The following is a 26,465-nucleotide window of genomic DNA, read 5'->3' as shown; positions in this document are numbered from 1 at the left end:
GGAACTTTCTGTGGTCTGGGCGGGACGGTCAGCCAGCTCGGGCAAAGGTTGCATGGGCAGTTATTACACTTCCGCTGGCTCAGGGCGGTTTGGGAGTAAAAATAAATATTTTATGCATCTTTCTATGCATAAAATCAATTTTAATGAAAATAACACTTTTGAAATAAAAATAAATCTTTTATGCATCTTTCTATGCATAAATTAATTTTAATGAAAACAACACTTTTATAATAGAAATTTTCATTATCCATCTTTCTATGCATGAAAATTAAATTCAATGAAAACAACACTTTTATAATAAAAAGATTTCCAATATGCATCTTTCTATGCATAGAAATTAAATTCAATGAAAACAACACTTTTATAATAAAAAGATTTCCTATATGCATCTTTCTATGCATAGAAATTAAATTCAATGAAAATAACACTTTTATAATAAAAAGATTTTCAATATGCATTTTTCTATGCATAGAAATTAAATTCAATGAAAATAACACTTTTATAATAAAAAGATTTCCAATATGCATCTTTCTATGCATAGAAATTAATTTTAATAATTAATATCAATGATATCTATGCATATTCATAGGTGAATATGTACATGGAGTAAATAAAAATATTTCTTTTAAAATGCACAAATGGTTGGGATTACTCTTTTAGAATAACAAAAAAATAAACTTTATTTTTCACAAAATTCAAAATTTTTTTGCCATAGCCTCCTTTGTGTATGAATGACCGTTTCTCAATTTTTACATTCTAATATCACTTTAAAATTAATCCCAATTTGAAGTAAAGTACTCTAATCTATTCAATTTTCACTTTCTAAAGAGTAAACATTAAGAAAAGTTTAAATCAATTTATTTGTTACTCATTTTAGAATAAAGAAGGGCTGAATTCTTAAGGAAGAGAAGGGGGTGGCCTTTTCATCAAGGCATAATATCAAGATTCACTTTAATCAACTAAAAAAAGCAAAGAAATCAGAAAACCATAGATTAGAAATTAAAAAGTAGAATCCTTAGCTTACATGGAGTTTTGTGAGCTTTCCTTTGGCTTGAAGGATTGAGGGTTCTACTCTTGTTTGGATCAAGAGTGTCCACCAATTCTTATAGATCCAGTCGATCAGAGTAGAGCCTTATTGGGGAAGCTTATTGTTCGGGGGTTGCTTCCAGGCGCTGAGCCTTGGAAAGAGCTCCTCTTGCAGCGACTGCAGGCTCGGGCGCCCCCTGCAGGGGGTACTTGGGCACCAGAGATTCGCTGGATCTTCATAGAGATGAGGAGGACAGGCCTCAGTAGAGGATGGGAGGACAGATTTGCTTTGAGTATCCTGAGAGCTTGGGAGCTGCTGAGACCGGGGCTCTCTCAGCGGCCTCCTTCTTGTGTTGAGGAGCGGGCCAGGCAGCCGCTCATCTGGAGCCCAGCGGTTCGTACGGAGCAGGGTCATATGCTGGGTTCTCGGCCTCGTCTAGCCTGGGGACCTTTAGCGGCAGGCCCAGCTCGTAGTTTTGGAGACTGGCAGGCTTTCTGCAGTCTACCAGAGGAGATCCAGGTGGAGAGGCTGAGTCACTTCAGAGGGGGGTTGATTATGAGGGATGATATTCAGGAGGCACTTACAGAGGAGTGGTTCACACCTCTCGAGCCAGTGGCCCCACGGTGGATGGGAGCCTTTACGCAGTTGGAGATCCTGATTGCTGTCAGAGCTAGCACTGAGGATGGCAGATGCCTCTACTATGAGATTCAGGATGAGGGCAGACTACAGAGAGTGGAGGTGGAGTCGCCTTTGGTTGCAGAGTGCACCTTCCAGAGGATTCGGGTAGTGGCTGCCGCTTCTCGGAAGTGGCATATTGACCCCGACCTTGCTGATGTGCTCCCGGATTGGCGCTTATGGGCATATGCAGCGCGCCCCTTGGCCCGGCTACAGTGGGACCCCGGGGAGTACGAGTGGCATGATCCTTATGCATCCCTTGAGACCACAGAGATCACCTTTTTCCAGTATACTGTTCGGCTGGGACGGCATATTTTGACGGCGAGGAGGACGGTTTCTCCAGCGGCAGCGGGGCATTGGCGATTGCAGGGACTCTCACAGGAGTTCCTGGAGGATTTCTGGGCTCGGCTCTGGGCTAGTCGGCAGGCCCGCAGGATCTCGGCTTTTCAGTGGGCTGGTCGCCCACAGGGGCTCAGCAGTTGACACTTGGCTTGTTTACAGCGGTCTTCCGGCGGCCTGCGTCCGATGCGGCTACCCTATGGAGACACAGAGACATTGCCTTTGGGACTGCCCTCAGGCACAGCAGATTTGGCTGCGGATACTGCGTATTCTGGCCCCCCTCTCTCCAGAGGGTATGTTTACGTGGGGTGCCGCTGCTTGGTCGACTTCGTCAGGGCCTGCTATGGGCTATGAGATGGAGCAGGGCAGTCAGGCCATCAGATTTATTAGGGGCCAGCCTCGCCTGGTTCCGGCACCGGATTTCTCGTCCGCCAGCTGGACACAGGAGAGGGATTTACGATGGGAGCTCCTCAGCAGCCTCACCATCTGGTTCACCTGGAGGGCCCGGTGCTTTACGGCCTTTGAGGGGAGATTAGAGCCACCAGCAGAGACTGTTCGGGGGATTTGGCAGGAGTTGATCCACACCCTGCGAGGACAGTACGACCGCATCCGGGGAGACTCGGATGAGGCGATCTTACGGCGCCAGGCCTTTCACACCACTTGGCGCTGTGGCTCGTTCTACACCTTACACACGGGATGCCCCCGTTGGCACTACAGGCCACCTGTTTGGCTCTTCCCCCCCCCCTATTGTATGATCTAGCCGCTCAGTTTTTTATACTGATGCTTGTATTTTGCAGCACCTAGGGAGAGTCTCCCGGGCTGCCATGATGTATTCTCTGCTCTTCTCTCTCTTAGGAGCAGGAGAGATCTTTTGTAGCCCTTCGGGCGTTTTTATATAACTAATGAAAGGATCTTTTCTCGGAAAAAAAAAAGTTTGTGGACGGAGGGGGTAGACAAGATAGGGTCTACATATTTGGGTATACGTGGCTTCTCTGTCCGAGCCAATTGGCTACACCCAACCTTCCTTCATTGCGCAAGGATGGCGCAAGGATGAAACCCTTTGCCGAGTCCTTGACCACAAAGGTGTATATGTTTTTCTTCACGTATATCCGTGGCAGGTACAAGTGTGTAGAACATGGAGTTCCGGCCGATGTTAAACACCGATGGAGAGCTTTGAAGACAAGGAAAGACATTGGTGAGAGGAGGAGATCTACAAGGAGGGGCCTTAGGGAAGGCAAGAAGAGATCGAACAATTCCGAGAGGAAATCTGTCAATTGGAGGAGAATATAGCCTCGATCAAACAAATACGAGAAACCAAGGACGAGGATCGTCGGCGACGTAAGGAAGCACAACTTTGGGAATTTGCTAGGCAAAGGGGCTAGTTCCAATGCACACATTTCACCAACAATAGACACTATAAATAGGAGTCTGGGCCTTAGCCATATTCGTTCATTGATTAGTTAGTCATCATTGAGTCATTGAAGAACTCAGTAGCAATGCTTCCATTGGGTATCTCTATTTAGCATTGTATATTCTTCATGAGTAATACATGGTAGATTAGGTTATTTCTTTCTATTGTGTATTGAACATGAAGAAGAAGAAGTTTGTTGTGCATGGGCTTAAGTCTTTGGTTAGGTGCTAATCGCAATCAATCAATCAGAAACATGCTTTTGCAAGACCCATGTTACACCTAGGCTATGGTGCCTTGGGTAACAAAACAAACCCTACCAAACTTGTTGTGCCTTTCGGCAATTTCAAAGGGAGTGTCGGTGGGACTCCTCGATGGTAGCGTATATGCAACAAGTCATGGGATGGCTATTGTGTGTTTTAAAGCTCTTGTAGGCAACCATCCAAAGAAAGAGGGATATGTAATTCACCCGGACGGGTGTTCTTGGGCACGTCTCGTAAATAGTTAACACTTAAACTTTTAATTTAAATGGAACAACACAAGACAAGGTACAAAGCTGAAAATGAAATTGTGACACACCTACGAGTATGCAAGGCACATCCGGACATCAAATAGTAATCGATAGGCAAAGTCGGACAACACAGGTAACAGACGGCATTGCCACATGGCGGCGATGATGTGGCATTGATGACATGGCAGTCAGGTACAGGTGGCCGACAGTAGTACTATTGGCTTACTAGGAGCATTATAAACGTGGGCAGCCAAATTGTCATATTCATTTGCATTCCGTAGGGTTGGACTTCGTTGAGCGTTTCTTTGTAGGCGAAGTGCTAGCCATGAGTGTACAATAGGTCACAGGGCTATGATTTCATGTTATCATTATTAGCCATATCTTGTACTTGAATTTGAGTTGAACTACTTCTTTCTTGTACATAATACAGAACAATAGTTTAGGAGTGTGTGTTGTATGTTTGATTCCACCGCACTCTCCTTTCTATCTCTGGAAAACCCTAGCACATAGTCACAAGTGTTCTACAGTTGGTATCAGAGCCTAGGGAACATGAAATTCTTTTTTCTTTTCTGGCACCCTTGTGCGTTGATTGGTTGGATAGGGTAGAGCACTTAGATTCCAAGAGTGCACAAGTTCGGTTTGGGAAAAGTGAATACTATTCCCATCCAATTTGTCAGTCACATTTTCTGATCTAGGGATATAAACCTCATCTCTTGTCCCCGTGGCTGACACTTGGTGTATGGGAGGAGACTTCAACATGCTTGAGGACCCTAAGGCTGGAGGAGAGGGAGCACCGAGCCTACTGTTTATGGACCTAAGTGCTCCACTTGGGAGGAGCTTCTTTTCCATATCCGGGGGTAGGACACTTGGCACCTGCTGCATGCAGGGAAGCCTTGCCTTCTCCCTTCAGATTGATGCGCCAAGAGGCCCACCCTCTCGCGCTTGGGCCGCTTCTACATGGATGAGTGGGGCTACGACGACAGAGGCATGGTAGGCATCTTAGCTGGCATGATCTTCTCAGTTCATGCCCCTGTGCTTCTCACCTTAGGGCCTGGCCTAGTCGCTAGCCAGCAGTTTGCACGGATTCCAGATCGCCTCCTTTAGCATCCAGTTGTTTTATGTCTGTATCGAGGAGATCTGGGCCTCTCACAGTTTCCCCCCAAGGAGTGCAGCGATTGAGCTTGATGCCGCATTATTAGAGATCAACTCTTTTCTTCAAGCGGCTGCTCTGGAGAGACTTAGGGCCTTACGTGAGCCTCTGCCTGCAGAGGCAGCAGATTCCAAGTTAGTGGCTAGCTAGAAGTTGCTCGCACCCCTTTAGAGAGCCAGGGGGGGCAGAGGATTGAGTACACATCCCATGCGAGGGCTATCCTATTTCAGCCAAATCAATCTCCGGCAATCTGATGGCATCATCATGGAAATTATACATTTGCACTTGCCTGCGTGTGTGCTGTCTGAGCATTAGAATCCCCTAGTAAGAGTATGTCCCCTACTGGGAGAACTTTGCGATGTCATAGATAGAGGTGCATATGGGGACTCCTCACTTTCTATCTCACTGCATGCAAACCATAGTTACGGGAAACGGGCAGGAACGTCACTAAAGTGGACCGAAATGTGTTTCAGGGTAGGAAAGGGACCGAAACACGTTTTTGTCAACGAAACTATTGGCCCAGGGGAGCTAGGGTTACACACAGAAGCAAGCACCTACACAATACATAGAGATGGTGATGGATAGAGATGCAAAGCTGTGGATGCATTGGAATGTGTGGGGTTGAGAAGTCAACCCACATATAATATCAAAGTACAACAATAATGAAAAGGTGGGTGTCCTTTGACACCATGTGTGCTAGGGGGAAAAGCCCAAAGGAAAAAAGCGGCCCTAGATATGTCCTGTTCACATGTGGCACTGCAACCATGTAATATATGCCAATAAATCCTCCCTGTAGTGGCAATATGAACTTGTACAAGGTTGGTAGCAGATTAGAGTAAGCCCAAAGCTTTGGGGAAAGCTTCAAGCTTCTCTCAAGGCAATGCCTTTGTGAACATGTTTGCAACACTATCCTTTGTGATCTCCCCTGTATGTATCCTCTCCCTGACATAATGATAATGAATCTTGATGTGCTTAGTCCGTGCATGAAACACAGGGTTTCGTGCCACGGCTATAGCACTCTGATTGTCAATGAGTATGTTAGTGGGTGTTTGTTGACATTCACGAAGATCAACCATTAATCTCCTCAACCATACACAATCTACTGTGGCTATAAAGGCTGCCTTGTACTTAGCCTCACGATGTGGCAACAGTGGGTTGCTTTTTGCTCAACCATGATATGCATGAATTTCCCAAAAAGACACAATTCCCACTGGTGGATTGCCATGTGTCATAGTCACTAGCCCAATCTAAATCATTGTAAGCATGGAACTCCAAGAAGCTGCCTCCCCTGGGATATACCAAAGGAAGATCCAGGTTGCTGTTACGACTCTTTGTTTTTCCCACTGGACAACAAGCAGGTGGGCACAGGCACAGGCACGGGATGGACAATGTGGACAGGCATCAGTTGAATGTGAAAAGGAAACCCATGTTGGTGGCCAACCTAAGTGTGAAAGGGGACAAAAAGGAACTTTAAAGGTTATAAGGTTTTTAAACCTTTGATGCTTAAAAATATTATTATTATTTTTATTTGGAAAAGCATGCGTTTCTTTGCTGATGTGCATGGCCTACAACAGGGTGCTGCTGCACATGGGCAGCCAGGCAGGTGATTAGGTGGTTGAGCATGGGCTACTACCAAGTAAAAAGCGATCAGGCGACGGGCTATTGCCAGTCGGGCAACCAGGCAGGTTTCAGGTAGAGGCTGCACGTGTGGAAGACCAAGTGGCTGTGCATATGGGCTGCAGTTAGCAACAGGAGCGAGGCGGATGCAGGCAGGTTGCATGTGTGGAAGTAGCCAGCAGAGACATCTCAAGGCGACTGTTGGGTTGGACAACATGACTCTATCTCTCTCTGGGAAGAAGGCGAGCTGAAGGAGGCACCGAGGGGCTAACAGCCAAGGGATCTCTCTCTCTCTCTCTTCGCAAGCAGGCTTTGTTTACGAGATTGGGATGACGAGGATCAAGTTAAGATGCACAGGATGATGTTCTTGGAAGAGATGTGTGTTGCTCTTCATCTTGGACTTATGTGTATTCAAGGATTACTTGACACGTCCTCTATCTTTCTCTCTCTAGGTTTTTGGCACCGTGATTGGATGGTGCATATGTGGATTTATCTGTCATGGAAACAGGACATTGGTCTATCGAGAAGAAACAGGACTTTGTATCGAGGAAACAGGCCTATGGTTATGGGATACAGGTCTTTGGTTTATCAGATACAGGTCTTTGGTTTCGTGTGGAAAGCATGTCTCTGGATTCATATGAATAGGTTAGAGTTTTCTCGAGGTTACATGCAAGCTGTGACTATAGGAAGGACATATGGTTTGGTACAGCCCTTACTGCTGTTTGGGAAACGGTTGTCGGATCCATGGTTGAGATGGAGAATACCTTTTCAACAAGCAGGGAGGTGTCGTACAGGTGGGCCTTCTCTATAGAATGCTTTGCTATACTAAGCGAGAGTTCTTATTGGGAAAAGTCCTGGGTGAAAAGCTAAAAGGGATCCTATTGGTAAAGGATTCGACAAGTTGTACTATGTACACTCATATTTGTTCAAATAAAGAAATACCGCAAGGGGCGCCACTGCGTTTTGGGGGCAATCGGTGTCCTTGTACTATTTGCAGGAGCATTCTAGCTCCCCTGTTTGTTTTCCTTTTCCAGGTTGTCATGGGTGATGAAGTGTTTTGTGTGTGAGTGTTTGTTTCACCGCCCGTCAGATTTTTTTGAAGGCCGGTTACATGGTTCCATTGCCGGGATATCGTCGACTTTCTCAAGGAGGCGAGCCCGTGGTTGTCACATCAAAAGCTTCTACACGAGGAAAGTGAAAAGGAAGTACAGGAGACAGTCAGGATTATGAGTCTTTGCCTATATGAGGTGAAGGGCAAAAGCTAAAGATGAAGCTCAGGAGAAAAGACACCAAGGACAGGAAGTAGTTGGCCAGGAACAAGAAGCAGTTTAAGTGTGATGGTTGAAAAGATGGGTTAAAAGTTATGACTTTCGACATTTTGTCACCAGTGGTATCTTCACGGAGGCTTCATGGGTTCGGAAGGCATCTTCTTTCTATGTTTAGCAGTGGTGATCTACTATGCTTCATTGGGACTTGTGCTTACCACTTGGATGGAGTACAAGCAAGTTTTGGGTGCCTGTGGATGTATCAGATGAGGCTTAGACGGAAGTGGAGGAACTTGATGAGGTTCTTATTCCCGAGCAGATACTGGCACACCAGGAAGGAAAGGTACAAGGTAAAGTTTCCCGTCGCTATCTTGTGAAGTTTAAAGAACTATTCACTGATGGATGAGCTCTTTAAGCGACATAGAAGGAAGAATAGAACAATTAGCTGTAACTATATGCCCTAAAGACTCATCCACAAAAGACGAGAAAGCGGCCTTGTTACAATAACATTGACCATTAAGAATGATTGATTTAGTAGGCTCCTTTAAGTTTCTGCCAATATCTGAATAATTAAAGGCTTTCTGTCCTAAGGTTTTTATGTTCTTGAAGGCCACTACAGGATGAATCCACACCTTCTTGACACAAGGAGGAAGAGAGTTCATAACTTCAGGTAAACGCAAAATGGAGCTCAAACCTATCTTATCTAGATCGGGAGAAGTGAACACAGTAATCAGCAAATCCTTTTTCACAGGAAAAGAACACGGGGCAGAGAATTTGGACTTAAGATACTTACCTAACAAAAGCTTTAATTGAATGCGCTATGAGATCTACTAATTCCCAGATCTTCAAAAGAAAAGTTTTCTAAAGTAAAAAGAATTTAGTATCTAGTCCATACTATGCATAATGGAGTTGAGAGTTATGTACTCTTGTGGGTTGACTACCATGAGTATATAACATGCACGTTCCTAAAAGGTGAATTTGGGCATGTTCTTGGATTCATCTAGGTATATAATTCAACCGTATTAGCGGACATGTAGATTTCACATTGTGAAGTTTTCGTCCGAGTTGCGGCCAGTTGATATTGTGCTAATTCTTTCTATCTTTAGCGGTGCATTTGCCCTATCATTTTGCTGTACTAATTCTTTCTATTTGCTACTTCCCTTAGTGCTAGGCTTCATTATGGCTGAGTCTGCCTTGCATCTCCGGAGGTTTGACAGAAACTCAGTACAAAGGGCTTTGTGTGAATATATGCTCTTATGTGTGTGTGTGTGTGTGTGTGTGGAGTGTGTGTGTGTGAGGATATCTTGATACAGTGTTCTACACCCACTATTGGGCACTGATGACGTTAGTGGGGATGTTGTAGTATCTAGTCCATACTATGCATAATGGAGTTGAGAGTTATATAGTCTTGTGGGTTGACTACCATGAGTATATAACATGCACGTTTCTAAAAGGTGAATTTGGGCATGTTCCTGGATTCATCTAGGTATATATATAAAGAATTTTAAAGAGATTTCGGACATTATACATGTCAAAAATTTTATAAGAGAAAAGGCCTAAAGCCATAATCCATGTGTTATGTATGTATAGCCTCTGTAGATCGTATCGGATCACCCGGTTCCTGTCCTCATGTGCAAGCCTAATGTATGGGGAATCTGGATCATACTCAGAAAAAGGAGAAGACGAAGAAGATCTATATTAACGTCTTGCAAAAGACCCAATGAGTCTATGAGACAAAAGGTGTATGTGTCCATGGAATCTCATCATGGAGAGAGAGAGAGAGAGAGAGAGAGACAGAGAGAGAGAGAGAGAGAGAAGAAGAAGAAGATATATATTAATGTCTTGCAAAAGACCCAATGGGTCTATGAGACAAAAGGTGTACAATGTGTGGAATCTCATCATGGAAAAAAAAGACAACATAACAAAAAAAACTAACACTAGTCCCTAGGTAAATGTAGATATGTATGGATCATCATCATCATCCTCATCATGGAAGATCCATCATCGTGGATACAAAGTGGATGTAGAGGATACGGGGGTGTGAGTGTGGAGAGGGAGCTATCCTCAATGTGTGGTAGGGGTCCATAAAGGATGTCCAGCATGGGTGAGGGGGTGAGGAGGGCCTCTAAATCTACAGGGCCGAGGAGGGGAGAGAGAGTGAAGAAGCAGAAGAAAAAGATATATTAATGTCTTGCAAAAGAACCACCGGGTCTACTATGAGACAAAAGGTGTACAATGTGTCCATGGAATCTCATCATGGGAAAAAAGACAACATAACAAAAGAATTAACACTAATCCCTAGGTAAATGTAGGTATGTACGGATCATCATCGTCATCCTCATCATGGAGAAGCACCATCCTCATAATCGTGGATACAAAGTGGGTGTAGAGGATACGGGGGTGTGTGTGGAGAGGGAGCTATCCATTGATGTGCAGTAGGGGTCCATAAAGGATGTCTAGCATCGGTGAGAGAAAAGAAAGGAAGAAAGCTATATTAAGCGTCTACTAAAGACCCAATGGACCTATGAGACCAAAGTAATACAATTATGTCCATGGCATATCTCATGATGGAATGGAAAATAAAATAGAAACAAAACAAAGCTCTCTCACTAGGGTGATACAAAACTGTCCATAGAATCTCATCATGGAATATCAGGAACATGGAACATGCAAGGAGCATCAGCCCCCAATAGATGGTATACCACTCTCCAAAATATCAAGCATGGGGCTAATGAGTATGGCCGAGAGGTCTCCCTCAGCTATGTCACATGGAAAGGTAGCTCGATGGCGGTGGAACATGTCCTGGATTTGGAGTTGATGAGGGGATCGTGGTGGCCGACGTCCAGGATGCTGGTCCGAGGTAACTCCTCTCGAGTGAGGTGGGTCCAGAATAGCCCGAGATGGGTCCACAGGATCCAGTGTATGGGTGTCCTCCATGTCCTGGAGCTGGTGATGGTTGGTTGGTGAGGAAGGGGTCGAGGTGGCTGGGGGCGAAGCTCTATCAAAGAAGTGTCCCTGTGTCTGTGAAGCCCAAGCAGGAAGTGCCCTAGGAATGGTGGTCCAGGAAGTCAATGATCCTGGAGAGTGGACCAAAGCCCTCACAAAACAGACAGTGAAGCCCCCCTCAAGATGTCATAGTATACTGGGCAACGACATATGTTATGCTTCTCTGTCTCTGTCACCAATTTGGTCCCCTCACCAGTCTTGAACAGTAGTGTTTCACACTGTGTCTGGAACCAAGGTGCGAACGGGGATTTTCCACAGAAACTTATTGGCAAAGTTTGGCTTGAAAGATGGCTTCTGAGCAAAAGCAGCATGGGATTTTTAGCATATAAAGTGATTTATGACGTAACAAGTTGGTGTGTTCACACATCATTAAAGACGGGCTAGATTTATTATTAGTGGGCATGTATATGTGGACAGAAGGATGTGCCTAAAGCAAACTTGGCCATCAAGCTTGGGAAAAAGCATAAAAATTGATATTTTTGGCAGCCAAGCCACTTTTGGCACAAAGGGAAAAGCATAGTCACTTTTGGCCAAAAAGAGAAAAGCATGGAGGCTATTTTTGGCTTGTCGACTCCATAAATAAGGAACAAGAGCAGATTTGAGGGCATGCGCTTGAGGGTACATGGTGGACTGCAGCAGATATCCTTCTCTCTCCTAAGCGCAGGCAGACAATAGTTTGATTCTCTCTCTTCTCTGTTCGCTGGCCGTACAGTCCCTCAACAGCAGCCGGTTTTCCTCTTTCTACTGGCCGACCTGCAGAAGGCCGTACAGTAGGCGGGCAGCCACCTCCTCTCTCTGGCGTAGGCCATATAGCAGCTGGGCGGATCCTCTTCTCCCCCTTGCGCTGGCCGTACAGTGGTACAGCAGGCCGGGCAGCTCCTTTTCTCTCCCTCGCGCTGGCCGTACAGTGGTACAGCAAGCTCCTCTTTTCTCTCTTGTTCGAGCTGTACAACGGCAGGTTCTTGTCTCTCTTCACCACTCCCTCCTGGCCATCAGTTCAGGGGTTGTTTTGGAGAAAACTGGTACTGTTTTGAGAGCTTTTTCGTGGTTTTTTGGCATGGAGTTTGGCGTTGGATTTGACACCGTACTGGGCTGTTGTTTCGAGGTTGATTCGTATTGGTTCTTGGTGCTGTTTGTACCTTGATCCTTAAGCAGGTGTTTGCTAAGCTGTGGAAAATCCGGTGCAAGACTGCACCCGCACCTTGGTTTGTCTGAATCAGTTTATTCATTGGAATAAAACAGTTCCTACGGGGGCCTGCCGTTCCAGCTCAGTGTTGTGTTCTCTTTGGTGTTGTTTAAGGTTATTCCGTTGCGTCCTAAAGTTTGTTTCATTCTGGCTATTTCCTCCTAGTTTCTGCCTTGAGGGTTGGTGGGATAATAGAGGCGGAGTGGGAGCGCACAGCAAACAGACACAGCACAGCACAGCAGGCAGCGCAGCGCAAACAAGGCAGAGGGGTGCGAGCAGTGTATGCAGCAGGGCGGCCATCAGCAGTGTGAACCCGTGGGGGTGGGGTGGGGTGGGGTGGGGGACGGATCTCTCTCGGGCGGCGGGCGTGTACCGCATCCGCAATTTGAGCAACGCTTGAAGTCACTGCTCCCCAAGTGAAACCTCATCGGGTCCCTCTTATTCGATATGAGATTGTGCTCACGCCATGAGAGAGAGAGAGAGAGAGACCCTTAGGGTCTATGAGAGTGAAAATGAGTACATATGATCCATAAATAACTGGATGTTGGAAAACACGACAAAAATAAACATTTGCCAAAGAAAATGGGCTATGTACAACGTGAGCCCGTGTATACCAAAAAGATAGTCCAAGCTCATCCTCCTCTTGAATGGAGTGCAGTGCAATAATGTCCACCTCCTGTGGTGGTACATCTCTATGGTGTCTAAGGATATCCTATATCTGCAACCAGCAGGGTGAGGGTCTAGATCTTTGGGGACGGGGACGTTGGTCTCTTCGGAGAGACCGTGCTCTCTCTGGTGACTCCTTGAGTGTGTGCCATGTGGTGCCAAAGGGTTGCGGGCTCGGTTGCAGTGTCTGTGCTCCCTCCTTTGGACAAGTTTGGGTGGGGGGCATCATGATTACCTGATGAGAACCAAAAAAGTACGTGATGAAGGTTTGAGAGGTGTTCAGCTGATTGTATCTCTCCAAGTGCTGCCTCACCAGAGTGTCCTGATGACAGCCAAGCTCCATCAAGTACAACACACCTCATCACCCATGAGAGGGGTCCAAACCCATCTCGGAAGAGTCAAGTCTAATAGATACTAACTTTCCATCATGTCATCATATGTTTGCATATTCATCATTGTTTTTCGTCTGACGTAGAGTATAAAAGGAAAACACATTTTCAATGATTGAAGTTGATAACTTGTGTTTTTTTTTTCCTAGCAGCCATTGCATGTAGGTTTTTCTAGAGATTCAAGAGCAAACTCGATCAAATTACAATGGTACGACCAAGAGAAGACACTACATCATGTAAGCAAGGCTTTCATGCCTATTCTACAAATATATCCATGCCTGTTTTTGTGAATTTATTTGAAATTTGTTATGTAGGTATGGGATGATGGTATCATTCATGGTTTGAAAGCTCAACACTACTCACGTTCCAATATTCTCGAGCTTATCAAGGACATAAAAGAGAACATCACTGTAAGAATAGTACATGTGCTTGTTCTGTAGTTCTGTCTTCCTTAATACATACATGTGGTAGTATGCATGCACATGCTGCACTGGCTGTGCGTCCTTTGGATAGTGAAATGCCTGTATCTGTACTGTGTGTGTGTGCCAATTCACATTTGATTTCAACACACAAAACATTATTGACCGGGAGAAGCACATATGAATTTGTGCTCTTTGGATTGTACATGCATGTCTAGGGTTTTTTTTTGCAATAAAAGAGACTTATATTAAGTATGAACAAAACATGCATGCCCGGATTTCAACAAGTACATGCATGTATATTAGTGGCTATGTAGAGATAAATACATCAGGAGTGAGTTTGCATTCATGTAGCAAAAATTTGGCTACATGAATGCAAAGTAGTTACTAGTGGCTATGTAGAGATAAATACATCAGATCTTTTTTGTTGTTTTCTCCCCACCTCTTTTCGTTTACAAGAAGTGACATCTCATGCTGCCATCGCTATTTACTCTTTGAGTCTTCAAAATAGGATGCTAAGAATTGCAAACTGTCTTACTCTAGCATACGTATTTATGATATATGTATGTATGCATGTCTGCATGTTCGTATATAAAAAGGCAGCGTACTGTGTATTATATTTGCTCATCCATTCTTCCATACCTGTACCATAGATGTTCTGTACTTATGGTATGGTTCCACTAGGCATCAAACATAAAATATCATGCTCTTTGGTGGACATAAGCTAGCTTAAAGCTAGAGTCAGAAGGGTGGTGGGGATCAAGTCCATGCCATGCCACCTTTGCAAGGGTAAGGTACTATAGTCCATAGGAGAACACTTGCTAATGGGTTCTCTTCTAGATTTCAATGCATTTGGACTCAGAGCCAAGTGGTTGCTTTAGGAGTAATGCCCAGTTTTGTTCGGCATGCATCCAGAGTACACCCAATTTGTTGAGAGTATATTCAAACATGGGAATTATCTTTGAGAGATTGATAGGATATTTGGTCCATATTTCTCTTCCAACCACCCGAGGGAGTGGCTTTTGTTCTTTATCTTCCAGGAAATTTCTATCTTCCAAGTATGTGCATCTCACTAGTGAGAGGTTTCTTCCAGATTAAGGGTGCTTCCGGCGGATGATGTCTAAAGCTGACATGGCAGGCTGCCATTGGAGAAACAATCTGGGCTGCTCACAAGCTGCTTCACACCATCCGTGGACATCTGTGCAGAAGGCCCACCAATGGACACGATCAGCTGCTGATTTTCATTTGGCACATTCCAGCTGGATTACCGCTGACTTACATCAGAAATATAACCAGTGTGGGTCCATTGAGCTTTTTACCTGGTAACTCTCCCAACAAGCGAGTAGATTCAACCACTAAGTTCACCATTATGTTCTGCCATGAAAGCTGTCACACTGTATCATCAGGACTTCATGAAGAGGGCTTCCAGATAGGGGAGAGAGAGGAGGCAAACGGTTAAGTTTTTGGGGTTCTTTGTCCACAGACTCTTCTGAAGTGCCGTCTTTGGATTCAATACAATGCAGTAGAGGAGGATGACAGTTGATGAGCTATGGTTCCATTAGCCTCATTATTCAGTATACATGTAGGGCCTGCATAGTATGCAGGCCTTTTGTCTTTTGACACTTCTTGTTTCCATGTTTATGATCTTTAGTTTACACATGGAACTTCCATAACATTTTTTTGTCTCAGAGATCCATTGGGTCTTTTTATTCTTCTTCTTTTTCCGGAAAAGAGATCCTTCTATTAGTTACCAAGAAAACAGCCATGCAGGCTAAGTACAAAATCAGCTCCGTCGAGGGAGCGATAATCAAAGTGACGAGAAAAAAAGGGGGGGGGGGGCGGGGAGGACAACCATACCTGTGGTCTATAATGCTAGGTGAGCTCACCACCGTTGTTAGTGAGAAAAGGGCCATGATTCCAAGTCTGCAGGAGGGCCTTGCGGCGCTTGAGCATGCAATCAGAGCCACCTTGAAGCGTCCATGAAGGGCGTGAATGATATCGAGCCATATGCTCTGGATGGACTTCGCTGGCGTCACGGTCATAAGGCAGTGCCATGTCTAATCCCTGATCATATCCCTCATTAGGCAACAGTATTAGGTGATACATGCATCATCATCAAGTTAGCATCTTGTTGCGGCAGCAGATTTCAGCATATATCTGTCAGTCACCGTCATTGGCAGCGGTAAGTATAACCTGGCCAACTCCTTTTACTAGATATGACTAGCACTCCCTCTTGCTCCTAACATTCACCGGACATCAGTTGCTTTTTTCAACACATGTCACACTACCACCTTGGGGAGCAGTCCCAAGTGTAGTGAACAACTTATGCTATGACGTGATGTACTTGCTAGCACCATTGTCGAAGAACCAAACATCAGAGTTAGATACTGACATGCAGACATAAACTGATGGATCATAGCTGCACTGCACCACAAAAGATCACTTGTCATGTGCATAATTTGCAACATCTTTCTTCTCAGCACTTGGTGCTGAAGCATCAGCCATTGACATTCTGACATCCTTCTTCTTTTTCTTTTCCAGCCTCTTTCGACACTCATTGATGTAGTGCCCAGGCTTCCTGCAGTAGTTGCACTTACCCTTCTTCTTTTTTGCCCCCCTTCTCGGGCATACCACAAAGGATTCGGAAGAATCAACCTTGGGCTTAGAACCCCCCTCTGAGGAGGCCTTACCCTTGCCTCATTGATTCGTGATATGAGCTTGATCCCCAATGCGCATGACATTCCTATTCTGCCTTGATAACTCTTCTTGCAAGAGCACAAAGACCAACTCATCAAAAGTAATTGCATTTTGATTACCCTTCATCAAGAGCCTTATGGTTGAGGCACATCTATGATAGAAATCAAGCAATGCATTCAAGGCCGTGGGCACAAGTGAACTGTCTGGATAAGCCTCATCAAGACTTGCTAATTGCTCTCTTAAAACCTTGATCTTTGTCAAGTAGGCATCTATTGAATCTCCTCCATTCATATGCTGTGACTCTAGCTGCCTCAAATAGGCTACCTTAGCCTCATTGTGTACAGGTACAAAGATGCGAGTGCATCCCATGCTTGCTTGGCAGTGTCACAAGAGCGAATAAGTAGAACTAGTGGTTCCACCTGGACCCTTGGTTTTCATCACTTGTAATCTCATCTGGGTCAGTTGCTTGATCGCCACTACGAGCTGGTTGTTCCCCTGGTAGAGCTTCACAGCCACTAACTACATCCCATAAGCCTTTGGCAACCAAAACCATGACGCATCATGTATGACCAAAGAGGGTAGTTGGAACCATCAAACTTGTCCTTTGCTCCCAACCAATTGAATATATCACTGCCAGCCATTACTCAAAACATATGCACTATCTGAGCCAAACAAATGCCACCACACAATGCACTGCAGATGCCCAATGTCCACTGAATGGCAACTTTGAGAGATGCCAAGTGACCCAGTGGCCATGCAAGATGAGTATGATTCCATACTCAAGAATGACACTTGGGATTTGACAGATTTGCCATATGGCAAGAAGGATGGATTGTACGTCAGGTGGACATCAAAACTGCCTTTTTACATGGTGATTTTCTTGAGGAGGTATATGTATCTCATCCTCATGGTTAAAGAGGCAGGAAAGCAAAGTATGCAAGATTAAGAAAGCCTTGTATGGCCTTAAGCATGCTCCCAAGGCACGGTAGGATTTATTTTTGATCATCGTCTTGTATGTTGATGGCATGTTGCTCACAAGCCCTAATGTGGATTGGATTTCAGCCTTTAAGACTGAGTTACATGGTACACTTGAGATGTTAGATCTGGGTCCGTTGCACTATTATTTGGGCATTCAATTTATCCAGTGTGATGATGGCATTGTTTTATTGCAGTCTAAGTATATACAAAATCTGCTAAGAAGGTTTTAGCTTGAAGAATGTAAGCCTGTGGCTACACCAGTTGAGACAGGTGCCAAGCTTCGTCTTCAAGAACCTGGAGATTTGTTTGATGACACATTGTATCAGATGGCTGTTGGATGCTTGATTTATTTGTGCAATACGAGACCAAACATTCAGTTTGGGGCCTCACATTTGAGTAGGTTTATGCATAGCTCAGGCTCCAGGCATTGGTAGGCTATTAAAGCAGGTTTTCCGCTACTTACAAGGAGGGCACTTAGTCTCTTGGCTTATTCTATCCCGGGGGGGTGATTCATAGCTACATGCGTTTTGTGATTGCATTGGATTGGTTGTTATGACACTAGAGTGTTCACTAGTGGCTTTTGCTTTCGTCTTGGTGGATGAAGCAACCAACAACGGCCATTTTCAGTTGTGAAGCTGAGTATAGAGCAGCTTTTACACCGATAGTCAAGTGTGTTTGGCTCCGACGTCTTATGGTTGATTTGGGTATACGATAGCAGTCCTCCACTGTTATCTTTACTGAGAGTTAGAGCGCATTGGTAGTTGTGAGAAACCCCGTGTTTCATGCTCGTACTAGGCATATTGAGGTGCATTATCACTATGTAAGGGAAAGGCTCTCTGCAGAAGAGATCAACTTGTTATATGTGCCTACACATTTGTTGCCTTTCGGGGGGATTGATAAGCCATCCTTGTACATGTTCATTTCATCACTCCATGGAGAATTTGTTGCCAAATACAGGGTAGTGATGTGTGAACACTAGTAGGACCAGCCACCCGTCGGACACTTTTTACCCTCCATAAGAGTGTTTTTTTCCCCCGAGCTCTTATGCATGTGCACCTGCCTTTATTTTACTTATAAGGTTCACTTATATTGTACTTTGGCACTTATCCAATACATTGCAGTTTGTGCCTCTCCTTGTACTCTCACAATTGCATCTTTGTGTGTGTGTGTGTGTGTGTGGGTTTCTGTGCTTAGTTGCAACTTTCATTCCAACAATGATTTCCATGCGTGGCAAGTAAAGCTTAAATTTGTAATCATGAAGATTGTGAGTGGAAGAGAGAAGTATCCCGGATTGGAAGGAGAAGAGAAAAGGTTCAAAGTCAAAGCATGTGAACCTTCATCACATTATGAGGAGAAAGCATTCTTCACCAAAGGACCAAGAGCCAAAGTAAAGTGCAACTTTGTGGCAAAAGTAAGCCACATGGAGAAAGATTGTTGGAACAAAAAGAACATAATGATCGAAGAAGAACCGAATGAAGGGGCTTCCCAAGATAGAGGCCAATCATCGGAACATTTCTTCTAAATGATGAAAGAGGGTACCGTTCCCACCTTGTGTTTAAACCCACTCATTATATACCTACCCTTGTGTAAACCTTCAAGCCCTAAGCCAACATTGTAGTCTATGAAGCGTGTGATAGACCACTTTAGCACATGACTAAGAGTGTAGATCCAGTGTATGTATGGTGATAGTAGTTCATCACTTGAGGGGGAGTGTTGAAAAAAGCAAGTGATGTTCGTAAATTTTAGGAGCAAGTGATGTTGGGTAAATGTGAGGAGCAAGAGGGAGTGCTATGTGACCCTCAAATGATGTATGAGTTGTATTAGTCATAGGACCAAGCATGCATACATACAAGAGGGGGTAAGCATTGTGTAAAAAAATGTTAAATTTCTGCACGCACCTGACCTTGAGAGACCACAAGGATAGGAACACTCCTAGGTTGGGTGATTTCTTGTCCAACATGAGATACTCTATGACCAAACAGGTCACCAAAAGCGCACATTTCAATGAATGTTGGACAGCTTATAAGAAGGATGCTTTGTATTTTTAAATGTGATGTGAACAAGATTAACATGAGTGTGGACATCTTTCTCACTGGCTGATATTGAACAACCTAAGATCTCTTATTTTGAATGCAATACTTCCCTTTTAAGTATTCATCGGTTAGAAGGAGAATTCTTCAAATTTGGGCTAACCTCCTTGATTTCTCTCTTTTCTCCCTTGAGGCCTTTTGGTCTGTATTCATTACACTAACGAAGATCTTAAGGCTTGTGGACGTGAGGCTACCTACAAACGGAGTACTGTTAGTGAAGGTGACCTCTCATCCCCTCAACAACTCAATAGTTTGAAATCCTATATCAGAACTTTGGAAGCCAATGTTTTCCTTTAAAAGTGCGTGCAACTAAGAGACTCATGGTGTGGTGAAGCTAACAAGCCCAATAAAAGAGTCTTTAAAATTCTCAAACAGAAAGCCCAAAAGGATCACATTCCCCCTCTCTCTTTCCCCAATGGTTGTTTAACCTCAACATAGTTTTGACATAATCTAGATACTAATGAAGATTAGTGAAAGATTAATAAAATGGCACAATGAGGGTATTAAGGCTGTAAAAGGTAGATTTTTACCTCATCGCCACTCTCTCGTCAGCTCTTGAGCAGTATACACATTATTTTTAGGCTGAACGACCAGTCTGTAAAGTTCCATATGGCTCTGATGCATGGCCTTAGTGCCATCTCTGTATCGTCGGTAGGATTCTTAATGGGCCATGTACTATTGCTGTATGACTTGCTTCTACTTTGGACCGGTTGTTTTACTTGATCTTGTTGGCCTAAGCGAGCTAGGGTTACACACAGAAGCAAGCGAATACACAGTATACAAAGATGGTGATAGTGTAACTATTTGGCCTTCCTAGCATTATTTTCATGATGGAACCCTTGCCCGGACACTGGATAGGTGGAAGAAGGCATGGGGACAGGGACCATAAGGTTTGCTCGTGGAAAAGCACCAGTTTTGGTCAAAAAGCAAAGAAAAGCAAAAAGTCAAACTAAGTTGATCGCAAGCCAGGAGCATCACTGGCAAGAGGGGATTGAGCAGGACCAAAAAGTAGAAAGTTGATTTTTCACAAAGCAGCTCTAGGGCCAAAAAGCAAGGCCCTAAAGCCGGAAAAGCAAAGCACAAAGAACTTTGGAAAAGCTGGCCATATTTGAATAAGTATTTTATTGTAAAAAGTAAAAAGAGAAAAGCAAAGTAAAAAGTAAAGCAAAAGCATGAATAGCTTTTTTGGCAAAAGCAGGACCCCTTCCACAAGTATAAAATAAGCATGAACCTCTAGAGCATCATGATCATCGTAAAGACGTGGAGCTACGGGATTATTCCAACCATGCCAATTCCGAATGTTCCATGGGATAGTATTGCTATGGATTTTATCTTTAGATTACCAAAGTCAGGAAATGGGAATGATGGTGTATGGACTATTATTGATAGATTCAGTAAGCGCTAGAGATACAATCCCTCCCTCTTGAATCTGTCTTGTTCGCAAGACGTCTATGTCTGTACTTCAAATACATCTGGGCCAATCGCTTTCTCATAAGCTCGAAGTATCTCTGGATAGTCCTTGAAGTACTCCTCTGGCATCCATTTTGCATCCAATGGCGAATATTTCTTGAATTTCAAGAGAACTTTCTGACCACTGTCTTTTCTCTTTTTCTCAAAGAATGAAACACAATCTATTCTCATTGCAAAATCTCTTCTTGCTTTTCCACCTCTGGTGGATCCTCCAATACGGGCTCCTGTGGGGGTGGTCCCGTGTATGGTTTCAATAAACTCACATGGAAGGCATTATGTATCCTCCAATGATCTGGAGGATCCAACTGATAACATACATTGTTGATCTTCTTTGTAATCTGAAAAGGTCCATAACACCTTATACTACAATGTAACTGACAATTATTTTGCTCATGTAATGGTTACTTGCACATGCTCTAGTTTGAGTTGGTTGCATACCAGATGACCCAAGGGAGCGAGATTTGTATTTGGGTGGCAGTGATGCCAGATGACCCATTGGACGGCCAGATGCCTTGGACTTCACGGTCGCGCGGTCATAGTGATTAGATGGCCCAGATTACTATGTTGGATTTCATAGTCGGGCGGTCAGTGTGACCAAATGGTCGAGATGACTATTGATGATGAACACTCGGGCGGTCATAGTGACCAGATGGCCGTAATGATTGATTGAGTAGTTCCCTTGCGGAGCCAACAACTTAGGAGCAGTTTCTGATGAGACCAGATGCTCGACCATGACACAACAATCCATGAACAAGAGGATCTTTACATGTGCATTGCATACTGATGTATGTTTGAATTTCTTTGACTTTGTGTGCTGTTTTTTATGCTTGGACAATACTTGGATTTATGGCATGTGATTGTCCACTGGGCTCTAGACTACCTGGCCAGTACTTGAAATATCGAGTAGATGTGAATGATGCATACTTGTTTATTGACTATATTGTGTCTAGTTTTTACGGGCTTCAGACTACCTGGCCAGTACTTGAAATATTGAGTAGACGCGAATGATGCATACCTGTTTATTGACTATATTGTGTCTAGTTTTTACAGAAGGTAAGTATGGATTTCTTTTATCTAACACATGTGACAGGTAATAAAGAAGAACCATCAAGAACAAAGCCATTAGTCAAAGATAAGGCATAGAGACGTTGGTAGATGAGCAGATGAAACCACACATATGGGGGATAACCAGATGCACAAGCTCACCAGATGGGGCTAGTACTTGGAACATATGGATATGCTTGGTATACTTGTACTCCGCAGCTGAGAACAACTGTGATATAAGAGGGAGAGAATGTAACTATTTAGCCTTCCTAGCACTATTTTCATGATGGAACCCTTACTCGGAACAGTTTTCCATTTACACTATCAAATGGTCATTAGAATTCATGCAAAGTCAATAATTGCGGTTAATAAGCTCATCAAAAAGTATCTTGGATGGGATAAGAATAATCCCATTGGTGGCATTGTAATGTGTAGAGCATCAAGACAGAAGGACATGCACACATTTCATGGTATGATAGGCTATTGTATGAAAGATTTTGATAAGCCTCATTATAAAAATGTCACATAATATTAGTGCTGAAGATATTTCAATGGGAATAGAAATTTACATGCAATATGGTGCAGATGATTTAAAGAACAAAGTTTTTCTTACTTCAACAAACATTTTTGATAGAGCATTGATGTTTTGGAAGTTCTATTTAAAGCATCCTTTAGGCAATAATTTATGCACCACCATTCATAAAATGATTAAGACAGGAAAGTACTATCCATCTTCTAATTGGATAACACTATATCAAGGAAGAGGAATGGAGCTTCAAAAAGTTGATGCTTTATGGAGGACAATGGTATATCCATCCAACACAACAATGAAAGATATCTTTGACATTTTTATTAATAAACAGAATTTCGATGCTTTATATCCAAGATTAGATTGGTTCATGAATAGATGAAAAAGAAATGAGAATAAAGTTGACGATTTAAGGTATGTCTTTAATGAGGATGAAATAGTAGAGAATTTATATAAGACAAATAAGCAAACAATTGAAATAATGGAGGAAGAGCAAACACATAGACCGGGTAAAGAAATAGAAATAGAGAAAGAAAATTCTATTGATATTGAAGGTAATGATAGTGACAATGAGGAGAACATCCACAAGCTAGAATATATTCCTTTATGCCAAAAAAAAAAGTATTGTAATCACTTGAAAGATAAAAAAATGACATTTTTAATATGTTTCTACCAAATGTGAATCCGTTGGAATTTTTGTCATGAAAAATTAAAAATATCTATGGTTTTATTATAGTTGTCCTCTTTCTAAAAGGTGAGTAAATAATTTTTTCTAAATAGTTGAGTGATAAAATTAAAAATTAGACAAAATTAAAAATTATTCACTCACCTAAATTAAAAATTAGACAAAATTAAAAATCATTCACTCACCTAATAGTTAGTGACAAAATAAAAAAATTAGATAAAATTAAAAATTATTTACTCACCTAAATTAAAAATTAGATAAAATTAAAAATTATTCACTCATCTACCTATTCACTCAACTTTTTAGGAAAAATTATTCACTCACCTCTTAGAAAGAGGAAAACCATAGATATTTTTAATTTTTCATGACAAAAATTTCTATGAAATCTGGATTCACATTTGGTAGAAACATATTTAAAATGTCATTTTTTAATCTTTAAAGTGATTATAATACTAATTTTTCTTTTTTGGCATAAAGGAATATATTCTAGCTTGTGGATGTTCTTCTCATTGTCACTATCATCACCTTCAATATCAATAGGAATTTCTTTCTCTATTTCTATTTCTTTACCCGGTCTATGTGTTTGCGCTTCCTCCATTATTTCAATTGTTTACTTATTTGTCTTATATAAATTCTCTACTATTTCATCCTTATTAAAGACATATCTCAAATCGTCAACTTCATTCTCATTTCTTTTCCATCTATTCATGAACCAATCTAATCTTGGATATAAAGCATCGAAATTCTGTTTATTAATAAAAATGTCAAAGATATCTTTCATTGTTGTGTTGGATGGATATACCATTGTCCTTCATAAAGCATCAACTTTTTGAAGCTCCATTCCTCTTCCTTGATATGGTGTTATCCAATTAGAAGATGGGTAGTACTTTCTTGTCTTGATCATTTTATGAATGGTGGTGCAGAAATTATTGCCTAAAAGATGCTTTAAATAGAACTTCCAAAACATCAATGCTCTATCAAAAATGTTTGTTGGAGTAAGACAAACTTTGTTCTTCAAGTCATCTGCACCATATTGCATGTAAATTTCTATTCCCATTGAAATATCTTTAGCACTTATATTATGTGACATATTTTTATAATGAGGCTTATCAAAATCTTTCATACAATAGCCTATCATACCATGAAATGTGTGCATGTTCTTCTGCCTTAATTCTCTACACATTACAATGCCACCAATGGGATTATTCTTATCCCATCCTAGATACTTTTTGATGAGCTTATTAACTGTAATTATTGACTTTGCATGAATTCTAATAACCATTTGATAGTGTAAATAGAAAACTGTACCTCCTCTTTCCAATGAGCAACTACCAGCAAGGCATTCTTTAGTGATAAAATCATGAAGATTATTTAGTAATGCTTCATTAATGTCACTACCACCTAATGATATCGTCACACTTAGCTCACGCACTTTCAAGTTAACATTGGATTGATCTAACATTACATCTTCATCAAACAACTTCTTAGGTTTACCACGATTTTTCTTAGGTTCTATGCTTGAAACATCATTGCTTTCATTAGTTGAATTTATGAATTTTCTAGTCGTTGTTTCTCTTGCTCTTTTTTTCATTTTTGAAATTTTACTACATAATAACAAAAAAAGGAATAAGTTAAAAATTCAAAATACATATAGTCAAATTAGTGATAATAAGATTTTGTAAAGAAATATTAACATTTGATTGGCCAAGGTTTATTATTCAAGAAATAATAGGGGCATACCAAATTTAGAAAATTGGTCTAATGCTAGATATCTTTGGCGAATTGTATGAGACCCCGAAAGAACAACAAGCCTGATATGTAAGTGTAATTAATGTTTCCACAAATTTTAAAAAAATAACGTAAAAGCTCTTCTCACACTCATTAGCGTAGGTTCCTATTCCAATCATTTAAATTTATAATTATTAAATTAATTTATAATTTTTAAATTTATAATTATTAAGAGAAGTTACGATGGATAGTTGAGTGAATAAAATATAGAGACAATACGAGACAAGGCTATGTGCATGGTTGTGAGCTACATGATGTGCATGAGTAGGGTGATTAGGATGCAATAGCCAGTGGATATAGGAGTACGTGCATGGTTAGCAGAGGAGAGGCATACTACATCAGACATAACGCTTGCTCAATTAAACATGTACAATCAAATAACTGAAAACGTGCTGACCATATCTTGATTATACTTTATAATTTTATAATTTATAATTTTTAAGAGAAGTTGCGATGGTAGAGGGCTTTATCCACGGCGAAGATGCTAATGAGCACGCGTTCCTTCATGTTGAAATCCCTCGGGTTAAGTGAGAGAGACAGCATGTGCTTATTTCATCATGGAAAAAAGATAGGGTTCAAAATCCTAATTATCATTGGGCGAGAGGCATTTGTGGCGGATCTCGCCGTGGCTGCCTGTGAGGACGCCGATCTGGCTAAGCTTACAGTGTTTGCGGGGCCAGGCACGTCGAGGGAGAGAGACTGGAGTGTTCCTAGGGTTATGTTTCTTTCAGGTGGACAAAGCGAAGATGAGGCGACACAGCGCTGTGCATGTGGAATTGGCTCCTATCATTGAGGTGGTGAAGGCAATCAAGGACAGTTGCAACGTTTCAGCTTTTAAAAAATCCAACATATCAAAAACGATCCCATTAACCTTAGCTAACGTTAGTGCTTGAAAATCTTAGCTTTCTACGATTAATTGAAAGTTTTTTTTTTCACTCATTGTGGCCCTCTATTCGGACATTGGATAGGTGGAAGAAGGCATGGGGACAAGGACCATAAGGTTTGCTCATGGAAAAGCACCAGTTTTGGTCAAAAAGTAAAGAAAAGCAAAAAGTCAAACTAAGTTGACCGCGAGCCAAGAGCATCACTGGCAAGAGGAGATTGAGCAGGACCAAAAAGTAGAAAGTTGATTTTTCACAAAGCAGCTCTAGGGCCAAAAAGCAAGGCCCCAAAGCCGAAAAAGCGAAGCACAAAGAATTTTGGAAAAGTTGGCCATATTTAATAAGTATTTTATTGTAAAAAGTAAAAAGAGGAAATCAAAGTAAAAAGTAAAGCAAAAGCATGGATAGCTTTTTGGCAAAAAGTAAGACCCTTCTCATAGGTATAAAATAAGCGTGAACCTCTCATCATGATCATCGTAAAGGCGTGGAGCTCATCATTAGCATCATCATAGTGGAAGTGTGGAGAGCATCATTGCCATCTTCAACATTATCATCAAAATCTTCATCGCCCTATAGATGGTTGCACTGACTGCCGTACAACTGGACTGAACGGATCTGCACGGCCGCTTGAACTGCCGTTGTACG

The 26,465-nt window shown here is 42.3% G+C and overlaps 1 protein-coding gene across 1 annotated transcript in view; it reads left to right on the top strand.

The window, feature by feature from the left end:
• LOC147638134 (endonuclease 2-like) overlaps window positions 1–26,465 on the top strand; it is an 86,654-nt gene that overhangs the window by 39,498 nt on the left and 20,691 nt on the right. Inside the window, exons 6-7 of the mRNA XM_086798745.1 lie at window positions 13,392–13,475; window positions 13,554–13,649. Coding sequence (XP_086654871.1) covers window positions 13,392–13,475; window positions 13,554–13,649 — 180 coding nt within the window. The remainder of the gene's footprint in view (window positions 1–13,391; window positions 13,476–13,553; window positions 13,650–26,465) is intronic.

Source organism: Cibotium barometz, chromosome 5 (genome assembly GCF_041138505.1).
Source record: "Cibotium barometz isolate CiBa-2024 chromosome 5, ASM4113850v1, whole genome shotgun sequence".
NCBI classification, from domain to species: Eukaryota; Viridiplantae; Streptophyta; class Polypodiopsida; order Cyatheales; family Cibotiaceae; genus Cibotium; species Cibotium barometz.
Note: the sequence above shows the minus strand (reverse complement) of the source record. Positions and strands in the feature narration are given on the sequence as shown.